At 33.2% G+C, this 18025-nt stretch overlaps 2 protein-coding genes across 2 annotated transcripts; one reads left to right on the forward strand and one right to left on the reverse strand.

The window, feature by feature from the left end:
- Positions 1-5268: 5268 nt before the first annotated feature.
- On the reverse strand, positions 5269-5798 carry OCT59_018297 (uncharacterized protein; the record flags this gene model as incomplete). The annotated part of the gene is made up of 2 exons (XM_066148687.1): positions 5269-5493; positions 5556-5798. The coding sequence occupies 2 exons, from the start codon at positions 5796-5798 to the stop codon at positions 5269-5271; spliced, it is 468 nt and encodes a 155-aa protein (XP_066004592.1).
- Positions 5799-8731: 2933 nt separating this feature from the next.
- On the forward strand, positions 8732-9330 carry OCT59_018298 (uncharacterized protein; the record flags this gene model as incomplete). Its single annotated transcript, XM_066148688.1, has 2 exons — positions 8732-9184; positions 9298-9330. 2 exons carry the CDS (start codon positions 8732-8734, stop codon positions 9328-9330), a joined length of 486 nt encoding a protein of 161 aa, XP_066004593.1.
- Positions 9331-18025: the final 8695 nt, after the last annotated feature.

Consider the following 18025-nt stretch of genomic DNA (forward strand, 5'->3'; position numbering starts at 1 on the left):
ACTGATCGAATAGTCTATTTTATTATTAATATTATTAATCGAACGATTTGAACGCAAATCGACATCATGTAATATTTATAATTTAAGTGATAGTTGATGATTTTAATAAATTTAATATAATTTAAGTATTATATCGACAATTAAACTCTAAAAAGATTAAACTCTAAAAAGAAAAAGGTTGGTGAGAAAAAATGAAGTTGTTTAAAAAATTAAACTTTAAGAAACTTTCGCCATCATACTGATCGATCGAATAGTCTATTTTATTATCAATATTATTAATCGAATGATTTATATTTATAATTTAAGTGTAGATTGATGATTTTAATAAATTTAGTATTACATCGACGCAGTTGATGATTTTAATAAAATTTATTCTAATTTAAGTATTTTAAACGAATTATATTGATATTATTGATATATTATTAACAATTAACTTTATTTCGAAAAACGTTCACAAAAATGACGAGAAAAAGATCATTATCAAGTATACTCAATGAAGAATCAGATTCTAGACCTCATGCCATACCTTCATCACGTATACAAAGAACCAGATCAGTGTCAAATATAATTGACGAAGAATCTTCAAATCAATCTTATCCTACATCATCACGTATTGGAAGGTTAGTTGCATGTAATTGTTCTGAATGTAATGGACGATTAGTAAATCCTCGTACGAAAACTATCCATGAAATTAACCAAGATTCAGAGGATGATGATTCAGAAAGAACAGAAGTACATCTACCTGATGAAGCTGAATTGCCTAGTGACGAACCATACGAAAGTGCCTCAATATCAGATGAACCATGAATGAGAGAATCGGAAGCTGATGAACCATACGAAAGTGCCTCAATATCAGATGAACCACGAATGAGAGAATCAGAAGCTGAATTGCCTAGTAGACAACGATCAAGAAAATATGTTCGACCGGTTATAATTGCTGAATTAGGAGATACAGTAGATGATAAATCTTCTGAATCTTCTGAATATACTACGGAGGAAGATGCAAATATCGATGATAGAAATGAATCATCCGATAATGAACCATCCAATGATGACGAATAAGGTTGCTTGTCTAAACCTCTTCAAAATCCTACGATTAGTTTCGTCAAAATTTTACTATAGATTTATTATAGTTTCGGCAGAGTTTCGGCAGTTTCGGCATTTATAATAAGTTTCGGCAGTTTCGCCTTTCTCCAAAGTTTCGCCAGTTTTTTAATATAACTTTAATATAGTTTCGGCAGAATTTCACTTTTCGGCGAAACGCCATCTTGTCTAAACCCCTAGGTTTCGGCAAGCAACCTTAATGACGAATACCACGAAATTTTTGAAGATTATTCATGTCCACCTTTCGAACCATTTCAAGATTCTGATACTGAACAATCAATAAATAATCGGTTCTTATGGATATTATTATGGATCATGAGCTTCTGAACCAGGTTTAACTTACCAGAAACAGCTACAGAATCATTGATAAAATTCTTGAAGCTTGTTCTAACAGAAATTGGTAGTCCTGATTTTGACACATTTTCTGACACTTTATATCTAGCAAGAAAAGCCCTTAATCTTGAAGACCAGTTTCATAGTTTTGTGGCGTGTTCCAAATGCCACAAATTATACAACAAACAGGAAATAAAAAGTTTTCTCCAAAATGAGCAACCTGCCATCATGAAGTGTTGCCATGTCGAATTTTCTAATTCGACAACTCGAAGATTAAGGTTGTGCCAAACACCTTTGGCACAGAAAACAACATTGTTAAATAACCAAATTTCAATCAAACCTGAATTATTATTTCCGTTTGTGAGTATTAAGCAGCAATTGGAAGCAATGTATCGTCAACCTAACTTTGAAAATTCTCTAAGGCATTGGATAAATCGTCCAACTTTCGATAATATCCTAACTGATATATACGATGGTGAAGTTTGGAAAACTTTTAAAGAAACGACAGATGAAAGTTCGAATAATTTTTTCCGATCTGATGTTGCTGATTCGCACCTCAGATTGATTTTGAATTTGGATTGGTTTCAACCCTTCGACGGCACAATCCACAGCACCGGAGTAATATACGCTGCAATCGGTAACCTTCCGAGGGATGTCAGATTCAAGCGCAATAATATCTTGATTCTTGGCTTATTACCCGGCCCAGATGAAGTAAGTTTACATAAGATTAACCACTATCTGGCGCCAATCATTGATGAGTTGAAGTCACTTTGGGAAGGAGTGACATTAAATAAAACGTATGAATGTCAAGAAGGGAAAAGAATTCGCGCAGCTCTGATTCTTGTTTCATGTGACATACCGGCTGCAAGAAAAATTTGCGGACATATTTCCGCTTTGGTGTCGTGTCATAGATGCGAAAAGAAGGTGAATTATGAAAATCGGCAGCATAATTTCGCTGGGATAAATGAAATGGATGAATGGTTTACTTGCCGTGATTCGGCTCAACATCGTCAAGATGCTATAGGATGGAGACGCTGTAATTCGGACGCAGCAAGAAAGCGATTTGTAAAGCAAACTGGAGTTAGATGGTCCGAATTATTGCGTCTACCATATTTTGATCCAATTCGGTTCATTACAATCGACCCGATGCACTGCTTGTTTCTGGGCATCGCAAAATGGATTGTAAGAAGACTTTGGATCGAAAATGGCGTATTAACAACACATATTTTGAAAACAGTTCAGAAAAAAATGGATGAATTTAAAGTTCCAGCTGACTTGGGTCGAATCCCGGAAAAAGTCGATTGTGGAGATGGGTTTTCAAATTTTACTGCGGATCAATGGCGAATATTTTTTACAATATATGCAACGGTCTCTCTCTGGGAACATCTTTCTGAGAATGACCGGAAGATTCTCGTGAATTTTGTGAGAATTTGTTCAATTTCAGTAAGTCGAATTGTAGAAGTCGATTTCATGAGAGAGGCGCATCAGAAGCTAATTAACCTAGTGAAGTTGATAGAAGAAAATTACGGTCGCGATAAAATCACACCGAATTTACATTTATCACTTCACTTATGTGAATGCTCACTCGACTATGAACCTTTATATACATTCTGGTGTTTTTCCTTTGAGCGCATGAATGGCATGCTAGGTATAATATTTTAAATATTCTTGTTACTTTCTAAAATAATGCATTTTTATCAACTTTTGTTTAAAATAAATTTAGGTTCTTTTCTGAATAGCAGAAGGAAAATTGAACCGGAAATTATGCGCCGCCTGATGTTTGATAATCAAATCAGTAATATCATTAATTCCGGCGTGGAATCAAAGGGCCTAGATTTGATTAGTAATAGACCATCTGTTGGCTCTCTATCAGAAGCCGACCAATTTTCTGCTGATGAAATGAGGCGATTTTGGTTGACTTCAAGAAACATTCATGAATCGACCACCACAGGAAAAGAAGCATTTCCGGGTGAAATGCTCAGACCAGTATTTAACGATATTGTAATGTCAAGTGATATGCTTGACTTAATAGTTGAATACTACATGGCGAGCTACGAAACGATGGAATTTCGGAAACCATTTGGAGAGGGTGCAGAAGATTCGATAATAGTTCAAGTTAAAATGAATCAATTTGGAAGGTGCCGAATTGGTTCTGAAATATTCGGCTCTTTGATATCATCACGTCATGTAAAAAGCTCATTTATCTTGGCAAAATTTATGACAGAAAGTGGTGATATCGATTGCTATCCTGGACAAGTCCAATACTTTTTTACACATGCCGTTAATTTGCCGGATGGGTTATCCGAACATAATCTAGCATTTATTCGCTGGTATAAACCTGCAGAATCATCAAATATTCGGTATCATTTCAGAGTTAGAGATGACGAAATATGCAATGTTGAATTATGGGGTACCGAGTTTTACCCAGAATCCCGCGACTGTATTATTCCAGTTCATCATATTCTTGGCCGATTTATACCAACGAAATACCGAATTTCAGGCAGGAGAAGTTCAAACGTCTATTTAGCGGTAAATCCAGTCAATAGAAAATTTCATATTCGCTGAAATTAGTATCTTTTTTGAACTTTATTTTGATGAAATGACATATAATTTCAAATAATACAAATATCGGAATTTATTAAATTTCAAAATAATACAAATTTCAAATAATACAAATATCGGAATTTATTAAATTTCAAAATATACAAATTTCAAATAATACAAATATCGGAATTTATTAAATTTCAAAATAATACAAATTTCAAATAATACAAATATCGAAATTTATTAAATGTTAAAACAATACAATACAAATATCGGAATTATTAAATGTCAAATTTACATATAATATAATTATCGGAATGTCGAAATATTATAATGCGCAAACATCGGAATTTGAAATAAATATCGGAATTTGCACCGCAAATCGGCTATGCCGAATGTCATCTGATATGCAGCCGATTATCGATCATATCCGAAATCGGAATTTTGCACCGCAAATCAGCTATGCCGAATGTCAGCCGATTATCGATCATATCCGAAATTTATCCGAAATTTGGCCGAAATTTGGCCGATTTGCCTTACTTCCGATTTGCCTTATTTCGACTAGTGCGTTTCAATTAAAATTTAATTTATTAGACTTTTCATCATTAAACATATTAATTAAATTTCATGCGGATATGGATTATCTAAATATAAATATCATGATTCTAAATATAAATATAAATCACTTAATTTATTTTAATTTTTTTTTAAAAAAAAAATCTTAGTTTGATTTCAATTAAAAATAATTAAAAATCATGTACATGTTTTGGTTATTTAAATATAAATATCAATATATTATATTTAAAAATAAACCAATTTATTATTAGCACATTCTATTGAATTTTAAAAAAATCAATTTTTTTTTTAAAAAAAAATCATCAATATATCATATTTAAAAATAAAACAATTATATTCTGATTAAATATTTTGCGTACATTTCTTAAAAAAATCATAAAAAAAAATCTTGTACGTCGTATATGCAATTACTAAATATCATCCCCTTGTGATAAATAAAAAATTACGCAACACAAATTCAACACAAACTCAACACAAATTTAACAAATTTAACGAAATTTGGCCAAAATTAATAATTTTTTACCAGAATTATCAACACAAATTGAACACAAATTGAACACAAATTTCAGACACGATTTATTTATGTCACACCCGTGTTGTTAATAATTAAATAAATAAATCTGCATTTTATTTATGATATGGGAAACGTGACCATAAATTCTTTAAGGATATAATTTTATTAAAATAAATCAAAACTCCTATATCAAGTGACTAAAAAATATATTTATTTACGAAATATTCATTTTGTTTATCAAATCGGGGTACTATGTGAACGACACCATGTATAGACTCTATAACTACAAAGTTATATAATTCTATCAATTTTAAGTGAGGACATCCATATAAATATGGGTTCCTTTTAAATTTAAAATCGTACCATTGAATTAATGCGAGATTTAGCGGTGGGTCTGTTAATATTTCTGCTAACAATAAGGCCTATAAATAATAAATATTTATTAATATTTTATAATAAATTATTACATAAATTGGAAAAATACCTGTCCATAACAAAGTCCTTTATCTGATATATAATCATTTGATTCTTCAGAATCCATTGAAATAGCTATGTCGCTAAACCATATTTTATTATGATACCTGTTTGTGGCACGCATTATGGCACCATTTTCCAGTGTTACCGATCCGTATATGTTTATTCGGGTTTTACCAATAATTGTGAAACCATCAAGTAAATCTAGATATGAATCCAGACAACTTATAAATCTAGCAAAACCGGTCTGCATTTTATTGTCTACGTAATTTTTTTTTCATTAAAAAATGTATTTGCATCTCGTAAAGAGAAATCAAAAAGTCTTGCAGAAAATTTACAAGTGCGAGGTGTTTTTGCCAAATTCACTGAATGTTGAGACATTCTAATAGATATTGCTTGACGTTTTATCTATTAATTTAATTTCCATCTTAAGTTATATAATAAATATATACAGTCAACTCTCTTTATAGTCACACATTTGGGACAGTTCATATTTGGTGATTATAAAGAGATGTGACTATATAAAAAATTTCTTATATTTGTATATCATAATTCCGGCCAAAAATTAACATAATTTTGGCCAAAATTATACTTAAAACTTTATTGTGTCGTAACTTTGCCAATATTAATCGTAGAGAGATGATCTTACCGCCATTCGATTCGTCTTGATGAGACGGTTCTAATGGTATAAAATACGTCGAAATCCAATCACTAGATTAATTTCCGAAATTAAAAAAATATTAATAGTTTTTGTGTAATAACTCTTCCAATATTGATCCTAGAAAGACAATCTTACTACCATTCGATTCATCTTGATGAGACGAATCTAATGGTATAAGATACATCGAAATCCAATCACTAGATCAATTTCCGAAATTAAAAAATATTAAATGGTTTTTAAGTAATAACTCCTTCAATATTGATCACAGAGAGATGAGCTTACCACCATTCGATTCGTCTCGATGAGGCGATTCCAACGAGCTATAAATCGTCTTTTTACAATCACTAGGTACTGAGAAATCTAGCAAAATGTTAAATGGCGCAGTAAACGTAAATCAAGAAATATTATAATGCTGATGTTTAACATTTTGTTGAATAACTCGTCAGCCAGTGATTGGAAAAGGATAAAACTACCACCATTCGATTCGTCTCAGTGAGACGATTCTAACAAGCTATGATACATCTTTGTACGATTATTAGATGCCAAGTTATTTAATATATTCTTTATATAACTGTGATTATAAACGGTTCTTTTTAATATAAGATTTTTAAGGATAGGTGTGATAGTGACTATAGATAGATTGTGACTATATAGGATAGATTTTAATAATAAAGTGTTTTGAACATTCAACTGGTGTGACTATATAGTAGAATGTGACTATAACGGGAGTGACTATAGAGGGAGTTGACTGTACAATAAATAAATTTCCAAATACTTACAGTTCGTAAAAGCTGGGGTTTGACATCTTTTTTATTGCTAATTCGGTAGGGTATTTTAACGAAATATTTGTGAAGACTTTCGTAAGTTTCTGTGGTATAGCCATTTATTGCGCCATAAGATCGTATTGAGTCAATAATGTGATAAACCCATGAATGCAATTTAGGCAACTTCAAATTGGAAGGAGAAACAAATTTAAAAGCCTTGACAAATATCCACGCTAGTGTTTCGGGCGAAACCGAAACTCACTTTCTGGCGAAACTTCCGAAATTTGGTGAAACTGGTTTCGCCAAAGGTGTCAAATTCCGAAACTGGCGATACTTCCAAAACCTGGCGAAACTTCCGAAATCTAGCGAAATATCCGAAACCTGGCGAAATTAAAAAAGTCATGTGTTAAACTTTAATTGGCTGTAATTTGAAAGATAATTATTCGTATCCAAGATGTAAAAGAAAACATAACGCGCGTATACTATTTTATTTTCATTGTTTTTTCAATATAAATAGTATATAAATAATATGTAAATTTCAAAAAATTTTAATTATAAATAAAGTAATGTTTTAATAGTTGCATTTCCTTGTTAATTTGCCGGTCATATGGAAATCACAGGTCACATGACTTATTCCTCGCTCCTCGTCATTTAACCGTCTTTAACCAATAAATAAATGCACGTAGTTCATTTCCACTTCTATATAATAAATAAAACAAAACAAATAAATTATCATAAATAAAAATAACGTTAAATATTAATAGTTTTCCGATTTAAGTTCAAAGATAAAGCGTTTAATAATAAAATATTTGTTTTATTTTCATTTTTTTTACCTATATACATTAAATTTTAATATAATTGAGGTTTCGCCAAGTTACGGAAATTTCGCCAAGTTTTGCCAATTTCGGAAGTTTGGGCAAATTTCGCCAGGTTTTGCCAGTTTCGGAATAGTTTCGCCTTTTTTAGGTTTCGGTTTCGGCATTTCGCCAATCAAAAAACAGTTTCGCCCAAAACATTAATCCGCGCCCATCTATGTATTGCATCCTAAAATTTAAATGTTAATTTAATTTATTTAATTTAAATTTTCGATTTTACTAAAATTTTAATATATACATTAAATTTCTCCAAGTCACTTTCATTAAATTCTTCATATCTACTTAAAATATACATTTCATTCCAATATTCGTACAATTTTACAAGATCATCATTATTTACAAAATTATCTACTTCGTTATTATTTTCATTATATAAATTATCAATAACAAATATCATGACTTTCATCAAACTTCGATATTCATTAGCAGTTAATCTTGCAATTGACTGCAGTCCATTGGAAAAAATTTTAATGGCGGGAAAATGTGGAATTGCTGCTAGACGGCGATCTACTTCTTCAACTAATTTATTACCACTAGGAAACAGAAACCGTTATGAGTCCGGAGCGCTAAATATTATACTCTTTATCGTTTAAGTTAAAAGTATTTGGACTTAGTTGGATTTCTTAAAATAAGAAAAAAAATATTAATTTTAATAATTGTAATCATTAGTAATAATTGTAATTGTAATAATAAATATAATAAATAAATTGCGGTTTAAATATTTTCACGTGATAAAAAAAAATAATTATACATGTCACTAATACAATTTTGTTCTAAAAAGTAACATTAAGATTAAAATAAGTAATTAAAATGTTGATCACATTGTGCGATGTTCTATTAACAAAAGCCGCACACAAGCCACTATAGAATTTTTCGAATAAACATAATGAATAATAAATTCATAAATCGAGACACTCTTCGAAAGCGTAAAGCTAGAGAGAATGAAACTCCTAGTCAGCGTGAAACTCGTCTTGCAAAGCAACGTGAAAGCAGGCAGCAAAAAAGAGCGAATGAAAGCGTTAAGGAGAGAGAGGCGCGGCTTGCACGTGACAACGGACGAAAACGCGCGAAGTTGGCTGTGGAAACGGATGAACAATGGGAAAAACATCTAAATAGTTATCGTGAGCGAAGAACTTATCTGATGAACCTCGCCCAAAATCAAGATACAATAAATCAAAACTTGAATTCTCAAAGAGACAATTTACAGCATTCACATCCGCAGCATCCGCAGCAAATACCTGGTCAAGCCCACAGTGGCACGGATACACATGATAGCACGATCCCCGTTGATGATCTAAGCGAATTCGAACGAAATCTCTTAAAGAAATTTCGTAACAAGGTTGATAAACTTAAACATAGTCTTTGCTCTACCTGTAATGAAAGTTTTCCATCCATTATACTTGCAAAGGGGGAATGCCGACGTTGCCATGCTGAGAAAACTTCACCGAAAAGGTTCTCAAAAGGGAACAATATGGACCCAGGTGAAGTGCCTGATGAACTACAAAATCTAACTGAAATTGAAGAAATGTTGATTGCGAGGGTTTTTCCTATGATGTTAGTTTACAGACTTCGTGGGGGTCAACATGGATATCGTGGAAACGTAATCAACTTTCCTCAAAATGTCCAAGAACTTGCCACAAAGCTTCCTCAACATCCATCATCATTGGACGTGCTTGTCATACGTCGTCATTCTGCGAGTAATCCGGAAGCATTTAGAGATTTTAGAGTTTGTCGTAATAAAGTAATTCGTGCATTGAATTGGTTGAAAGAGAACAATCGCTACTACGCTGACATAATCATTGATTATGAAGTGCTCCAATCCTTGCCAATTGATGGTTCAATCGATGACCAGCTTCGAGACGCTCGAATGATCGCAGAAGAATTGAATCATGAAAATGAGGATGACGTGATTACACACACCTTTGTTCCATTTTTTTTTCAACTCTTCACGAAGACGTTGCTATAAAAAATGCACTTGATCGTATGCAAAGTGAAAACAATCCTATCGCTTGGCCACAGATTAATAGCAGTCCCATCAATGAATTTCAGACACCGGGGTATATCGCATGCGCATTTCCAACTTTGTACCCAACTGGATGCGCGGATCTTCGTGCAAAACGTATTTGGAATATCAAGCCTGCCGAATACTTTAAACACCTGCTTCTGTACAAAGATGGGAGGTTTGCACGCCATGCTCGATGGCGGTACTTCGCGTTGAACTCTCAAATGTGATGGCGTGCACTACAGGAGGGTAAAGTGTATGTTAAACAGAATTTAACTGATGGACAGATCACAGTTACAGACATCCAAGAAAGGATTTCTTCGGGTGATAATCATATTGCCGATAAAATTATGCGATATGGTGAAGGATTATGAGGAACTCGGCAGTTCTGGAATGGAAGACGTTGCGAGTTGTCCGATATGATTAAGCAAATAGGACCAGAAGGATTAGATTTCTTTACATTCAGTGCTGCCGATTTGCACTGGCCTGAGCTCCACAAACTTATGCCATCTAACGGAAATTCTGAAACTTCGGCAAAAAACCATCAACAAAACATCATTGATAATCCTCATATCGCGGATTGGTTTTTCTATAAGCGATTTGAGATTTTTTTTAATGATGTTTTAAAAGAGAAGTGGGAATTGGAAGATTGGTGGTATAGGTTTGAGTGGCAGCATCGCGGCAGTGTTCATGTGCACGGAATAGGAAAAAGAAGAGGTGCACCGTCAATAGAATGAAAGCATATAAAAGAAGATGAAAGCGTAATGAATGAAGTTGTACAATACCTCGATAATCTAGTCACCACAATAAATCCAGGACTTGATATGCCTGTTCCCGAACGGCATCCATGTCAAAAGCAAAAGAGCGAAATACGCGATGACCAGCAGGACTATATCGACTTGATAAATAAATTACAAAGACATACACGATGCAGTCCAGGGTATTGTCTTCGTATTGACAAAGAAGGAAGGCAATTCTGTAGGTTTAAATACCCTAAAAAAATCGTTGAAAAAACGTTTGTAAGAGATGATGGCCACGGACAACCAGAGCTTGTAACTGCAAGAAACGATCTGTATATCAATCCGCATAGCCGACTTCAATTACAAGGTTGGCGAGCTAATGTGGATTTAAAGCCGATTTTAAGTATACATGCTGCGCTGCAATACATTTCTAAATATGCAAGCAAAGCAGAACCACGATCGGCTGCATTTTCAGATATACTAAATCAAATCCTTAACGAAAGTCAACCAGAGGATCCATTACTTACCTCGGTCCAAAAGCTGTTACTGCATAGCGTCGCGGAATGGGATATCTCTGCCCAAGAGACCTGCCATATTCTTCTAGGCACTCCTCTTTACCATTCAAGTCGCCAGTTCGTCATTTTAAATCTTAGTAATGAGATACCAAGGTGGATTCGTGGCACCGGGGAAAGTGAGAAATCTCCTGATTCAGGACGAACAGAAAAATCACCCTTGGTAGCATATTGGGATCGGCCTACCGAACTTGAAGAGTTCTCGCTATTTCAGCTTTATTTAACTCATAGACTTGTCAAAAATCGATGGAAGGAGTGTCAAAAGGAAAATATTGTCCGTATATTTCTGCGTCCATCACCACTTCGTGAAGGTCCTCAATGGGAGGACTTCTGTCATATAAAAGTTCTTCTTCATGTTTGCCATCGAGACCTTCAACAATTAACCGAAAACGAAACTATTGCATGGTCAACTTTGTATAACAACCATCTTGAAGAGATCAATACTGACCCAATTGATCTACTTGGACAACCTATAGGTAATGCAGAAAATGAAATCGTTGTTGAAGAGGAAGAACAATTAATCGAAGATGATGAAGAGGATGAATTTCGGTTCGACTGGATGTTTCTTGCAGAAATGGGCCTGAACCCAAGTTTCAATTGTTCTTCTGATCTTGGATCTCGGGACATGGACCGGAACCATGATTGGATTAACGATCCAAGGCAACGTTATAATGATACCGACCTCAGGGATATTGATACATTTATAAGTAGTGATTCCAGGATTAGTACCGAAGAAGAAAACTTAACCGTGGATTATCAGACACTAAACGATAATCAAAAGAAAGTTTTCAATCGAATAGAGTCCCATTACCATGATGTGCTCGTAGAGCATCAAGTCGAACCTTTAAGGATAATTGTAATGGAAACTGCAGGGACCGGAAAGACCTACCTAATCGAAGCAATCTGAGGTAGGCTTCAAGAAATGGCGGGAACAGGATCTAAATCGCCTATAGTCGTGCTTGCGCCAACAGGAGTTGCAGCATTTAACATCAACGGGGGAACGATACATTCGAAGTTATCAATACCAATAATTAATGACGCAAAACGTCTTGATATACAGGGCGAACGATTAAAGCAACTACAGAATAGATTAAAAGAGGTGAGATATGTAATAATCGATGAGAAAAGCATGGTTGGTCGCCGAATGTTTGCTTTAATTGACATGCGGCTTCGGCAAGCTTTTCCAGAGCATAATAACGAACCATTTGGCGGCAGATCGGTTATTATGCTGGGAGACTTTGGCCAGCTCCCACCTGTACGTGATCTCCCGATGTATGCCAATACTAAGCGAGATGAATTGTCCGATAGTGGTTTTGCGGCATATAAACAATTTAAAGAGGCATATAAGCTTAATGTTGTTCAGCGCCAGTCGGGGAATTCAAAAGAACAACAGGACTTCAGAAACATTCTTTTGAGAATGCGTAATGGAGAATCTACTATAAATGATTGGAGAACTCTCGTCACACGATTTGAAGATAATTTGAGTGTGGCAGAACGTAATAGATTCTCTGGCGCTATGTTCATCCTAACGAAATGGGCTGATGTTAACGCAGTAAACATAGACCAACTTAGATCTTTGAATGTTCCCGTTGCTAAAATTCAAGCCATACATACCGGAGGCAACGAGGCAAAGAAAGCCGACTCTGACACAGCACATGGTCTTGAAGCACAGTTATTGCTGGCAAGAGGATCGCGTGTCATGTTAACGGCAAACCTGTGGACAGAAACTGAACTGGTTAATGGGTCAATGGGAACCGTCAAAGACATATTGTTCAAAGAAGACCAAGGACCACCTTCTTTACCTATAGCAGTACTAGTCTCTTTTGATAGTTATAAAGGTCACACCATTACTAGCTTAGAGGGTGAAAGGGTTGTACCAATTGCACCAATTCGACGTACGTGGGATGGTAAATCTGGAGTTTGTTCACGACTACAAATCCCTGTTCGTCTTGCTTGGGCAATTACTGTGCATAAAAGTCAGGGTCTCACGTTACAAAAGGCCATAATAGATCTCGGTGATAAAGAATTTATCGCTGGTCTTTCATTTGTAGCAATATCTCGAGTACGCACCCTTAAAGATATTCTCTTCAAGCCGTTCAACTTTGAGAGGCTTCAACGTATTAAAGAATGCAAAAGGTTGCAAGAAAGACTAGACGAAGAAAAACGTCTAAATTCCATAATACCGGGAAATTGAAATAAAGTTTACAAAAATTACGTATACAATCACTTAAGTATAAAAAAAATAATAATGTTTTGTGTAAAAATGTTTCAATAATTATATTGCATTTAGCGTGTATACAAATTGCATTCTAAAGTATATACTTTTGTACAAAAATTTCTATTACAAAAAAAATTTTGTTCTATTTTCGAAGAAAAAAATTTCACACACACACAACGCTTAATCAGTATATGTATATCTTGTCATACGTGATGCATATGATTAATCAATGTATCACAATTTTATTTATCTTGTTTATCTTGTTTATCTCATTTATCTCAAATTTTAAGAACGTGACGCGTGCGGACAACCAGAAATCGCCACGTGACACTAATTGTCACCGACCCTCGTAAAATTATATAGTCCTTCGCTACGCTCTAGACAATTAACATGTTGCAAATTTAAGATATCGCACGTGAAGATAATTTGATAACGAAATAAACCCAAATCTAAATGATGCATTCTGTCAGGAACAGTAGCCAAGTAGATATTTATATTCCTTGATAATATAAATATTTATAATTAATATATATATATGTTATTATAATTATTTCTACTTTTGCATACTTACGGCAAATCCCAAAAAAAATTAGGTACAGATTCTATGCAAACAGATTTTTGTGTATCATTTTCAAAATATTTACGCATTTCATCATGAGTTCTTAGTATTACATCATTAACCGATAAGTTTATATTTGCAAGATTGTTTCTTTTAATTAAACAGGAGTGACATGGAAGGCTTGAATTGGAGGATTTATAAACTAAACAAAAACTTGCGGCTTCTGTCCAATCTGCAATAATAGTTGAAACTCTAGAATAAAACCAGGTATTTTCATTATTTATAAAAAGGTCTATACCATCTTTTAATAAAATAATTGGTTCTAGTAAATGACGTAAAGATTTATGAAAGGTATCACGAACCAGATCTTTATTTGCAACTTCTAAAATTGGTAAATATCCCAAAAGTTGCTTTGCATCCTGTTTATTACGACGCCATATTGGAATATTGCCTAATGAAATATATATTGGATGCAATTGACTTTTTCCTAATGTATCTGTAGTTGTTGCATCTGAATATAAAATAATTGATAATAATTTGGAACCAGTAGGTAAGGATTCTTGCGTAGTTTTCCACCATTTTCCAGTGTTTTGTTCACTGTTAATACTTTCTCTATTATACTATAAAATAATATAAATAAATTAAAATAAATATTATTTAAATTATTGAATTAACTAATATTTACTATTTACCTCATAGTTTTCGTAAGATAGCGCAAAATTTTGTGTTATGTCAGGAACAGTTAAGATATTTTTGATGCACTGTATTAAGTTTTGATAATAAAGAAAATAATCTTTATCCTTATGTTTTGTTATAAGAACTTTACTAAATTCTAAATTAGAAAACTTCATATTATTCATAAATGCTCGTCCCTGTTCAATATTTTTTGGTAATGGTGATTCTGTAAGATTTGAATGTTTATTAAAAAAACGTATTATTTCATTACTACCTTTATTGTTTATTTTATATTTCGTTACTAATAACATTAGATCTTTATAAGCATCATTAGGAAATTCTGTGCAAGTTTTGGTATTGAGATTTTTGGGTTCTTCAAAAATTTCAGGCTCTTCAGATGAATCTAATATATTTTCAAAGTTACTATCTTCAAGGCTCATCTCTGATATTGCACTTCCAATACTGTCAAATGACATATTTTGTACATTATTATCATCATCCACCTAAAATTATAAACCAAAATGAGTTAGTATAATTTGAGCTTTTTCTTTAAAAAGAATAATCAGGAATAACATAATTATTGAGCTTTTTCTTTAAAAAGAATAATCTGGAATAACATAATTACCTCAACTTTATCATTTTCATATTCATTACTTAGATTACTTCTTGTATCCATTTCACTGCTATATTTTTCACTATCATTATTATCATCATCATTTTCTACTTCTACTTCTACATTTTTTAAGCATTTTTGGGCGTGTTGAGTATATGCAAAGCGTTGACTGAATATTCGCATACAAAGGGGGCATTTGAAACTCATGTTACTAAATTAACGCGTCAAATTTGATGAAAAGTATCAATTCACTATTTAATTTATATGAGATTATGTGTGCTAATAAAATTATATTGCAAATTCATTGTAAAAATTTAATGAATTAATTGAATGGATTACAATTGATTGAGTTATTTGAATAGACACGACTACGCAAATTTACGCATTAATGAATGGAACTGGCTGTAAGAATCTGGTGGCTAATATCGCAGAATCATTTGCAATTTTACGCATTATAGCAAAATTTAAAATATGCGAAACACTCAGCAATTTTGCTATCGGAAACTTGCAAAGTTCGTGGGTTGGCAAATCTAAAAATAAATGTAACAAGTCTATGATGTACCATATAAATATTGTTTATTATTTTATTTACTATTTCAATTTGCCGGCAACCTGCCAAGTGAATCTAACAGCAAAAGTGCTGAGTGTTTCGCATATTTTGAATTTGCTGTAACGGGCTGTAAGAATTCGGATGGCTTATTCAATCGGCTAATTATCTGATAATCAGCCGCAAATTTATTGGCTTAATACGGCAAATCACTTTTACAATAATGGACGGATGATCAGCCACAAATTTATGCGATAATCAGGTTATAAGCGCTCAAGATCACTATCAATCTGATCAGCCAAATGAGTTCACTGGTTGCAACTTTTTTTTTCCATGCATAAAAGCCCAACATGTGTAACATGTTATTTTTTTATAAATTGGATTTGATTAATATTTCGATTGTACTATGTGCTTTTACGAGAGTTTTTTTTTAAAGTTCTCTTATGAAAGTGTTACAATATTTTTTCGTAATATCACGATGCAAAATTTTTGCATTAGTACATTCATTTTTCGTAATATTTCGCATTAGTTCATCTATTTTTCACAATATTTCGCAAGTTTTTTTTCTTTTTTAGTATAGAATGGCAGAAATTACCTTATGACAGCTTGCCTCCTTTTTCTGAATTTCTGATTCATGTATTTCCCCCTTTTTCCTCATCCTTTTCAAATTTTCTAGTTCACCTTTTTCTCATATATTTCCTCTTTTTTCTCATATATTTCCTCCTTTTTCTCATATTTTCGTTTCAAATTTATTATCATAATGGCTACAAAACGTGGCGAGAAATGAAGAATTGACGATAATGAAAGATTTTCAAAACGTAGTACTGAGGGTAGCGAAGCTGAGAAGCAAGTGAGAATATCCGATGATAGCGTTGATGGTATATATGACATGATATGTATCATATTCTTTATAAAAGAAATTATATAATATATAGTTAAATTATATTTTATTGTTAAAGTTAATAAAAAAAACAATAGAAAAACTATTAAGAACCAATTCGCAGATAATTTCTAAGCTTGAAGTTCTTATCACCGGACAAAAAAATCTCGAAACCTGTCTCTCGAGCATAGAAAAAAAGCTCAACGATAATAACAAAAATAATAATAATACAATAGATCCGGAGTATGTAAAGGTAATAAAGATGAATATTATTTAATGTAAACCTGAAATGCTAACCTCGTTTGATTAGGAGCTCGTTAAGAAGGTGTCGAAAATTTTATTTGAAAATTTTGTTTATCCTTCGCAAGATGAGTATAAACTCGCTACTGAAAAATATTTAAAAGACAAAAATCCGGAATTTATGCGCCAGTTCAAAAAAAATCAATGGATTATTTTTTTCAAAAAAAAAATTGCCTCGACTGTAAGTTAAAGCAATTATGAATTTTATTAAATTTCATACTAACATTTTTTTTTAATAGTTAGTACAACAACATAGAAGCATACGAGGGACGTTCACGTCTAAAGTTAAAGACGTTATGTATTCTGTTTTTGAAGCGACTGGGCATAAATTACCGTCTATCAACACAGGTCGAAATATAATATACCGGTCATCAATCGGTCATATAACTGATTGGTACCTGATTGGTAGCTGATCTGTTACTGATTCATTCATTCAGATACCAACCGGTCATCAATCAGGCATTTATTTCAATCGGCTACACATCAGTTGTATGACCGATTGGTGCCGATTGGTGACTGATTGGTGCCAGTTTAACAATCGGTAAACAATCAGCCATCTGTCATCTATATTGGAAGTTGACCGATTGGTTGCCGATTGGATATTGTTGACCATCAGTCATCAATCAGCTATCAGCAGGTCGAATTATTGTCAATCGGGTACCAATCAGGCATATGTCCGATTGATACAGATTACAGCTATTTGCGAAATAACGGACCACTTACAGCTATTTGCGAAAATAATGGACCACCTAATTCATTTTCGACTGCGTATGAAATTTTCATACGCAGTCATACGCATGGTAATATCTGCCCGGACCGTCAAACTCATTTTTTGAGTTTTTCATATGTAATCATCCGCAGTTATATCACAATAATTCTAGCAGTTAACTATGCGTATATGACTGCGTATGGCTGCGTATGAAATATTCATACGCAATCGAAAATCGAATTAGCTGGTCCGTTATTTTGCAAATAGTTGTAATAGATGATTTGTATGTAGCCGATTGATGCTCATTCAATAAATGTGCTTTATGATTTTATCTGATCTAAGACTTATCGAAGAATAAAAATTCG

This window comes from Rhizophagus irregularis, chromosome 27 (genome assembly GCF_026210795.1).
Source record: "Rhizophagus irregularis chromosome 27, complete sequence".
Classification (NCBI taxonomy): Eukaryota; Fungi; Glomeromycota; class Glomeromycetes; order Glomerales; family Glomeraceae; genus Rhizophagus; species Rhizophagus irregularis.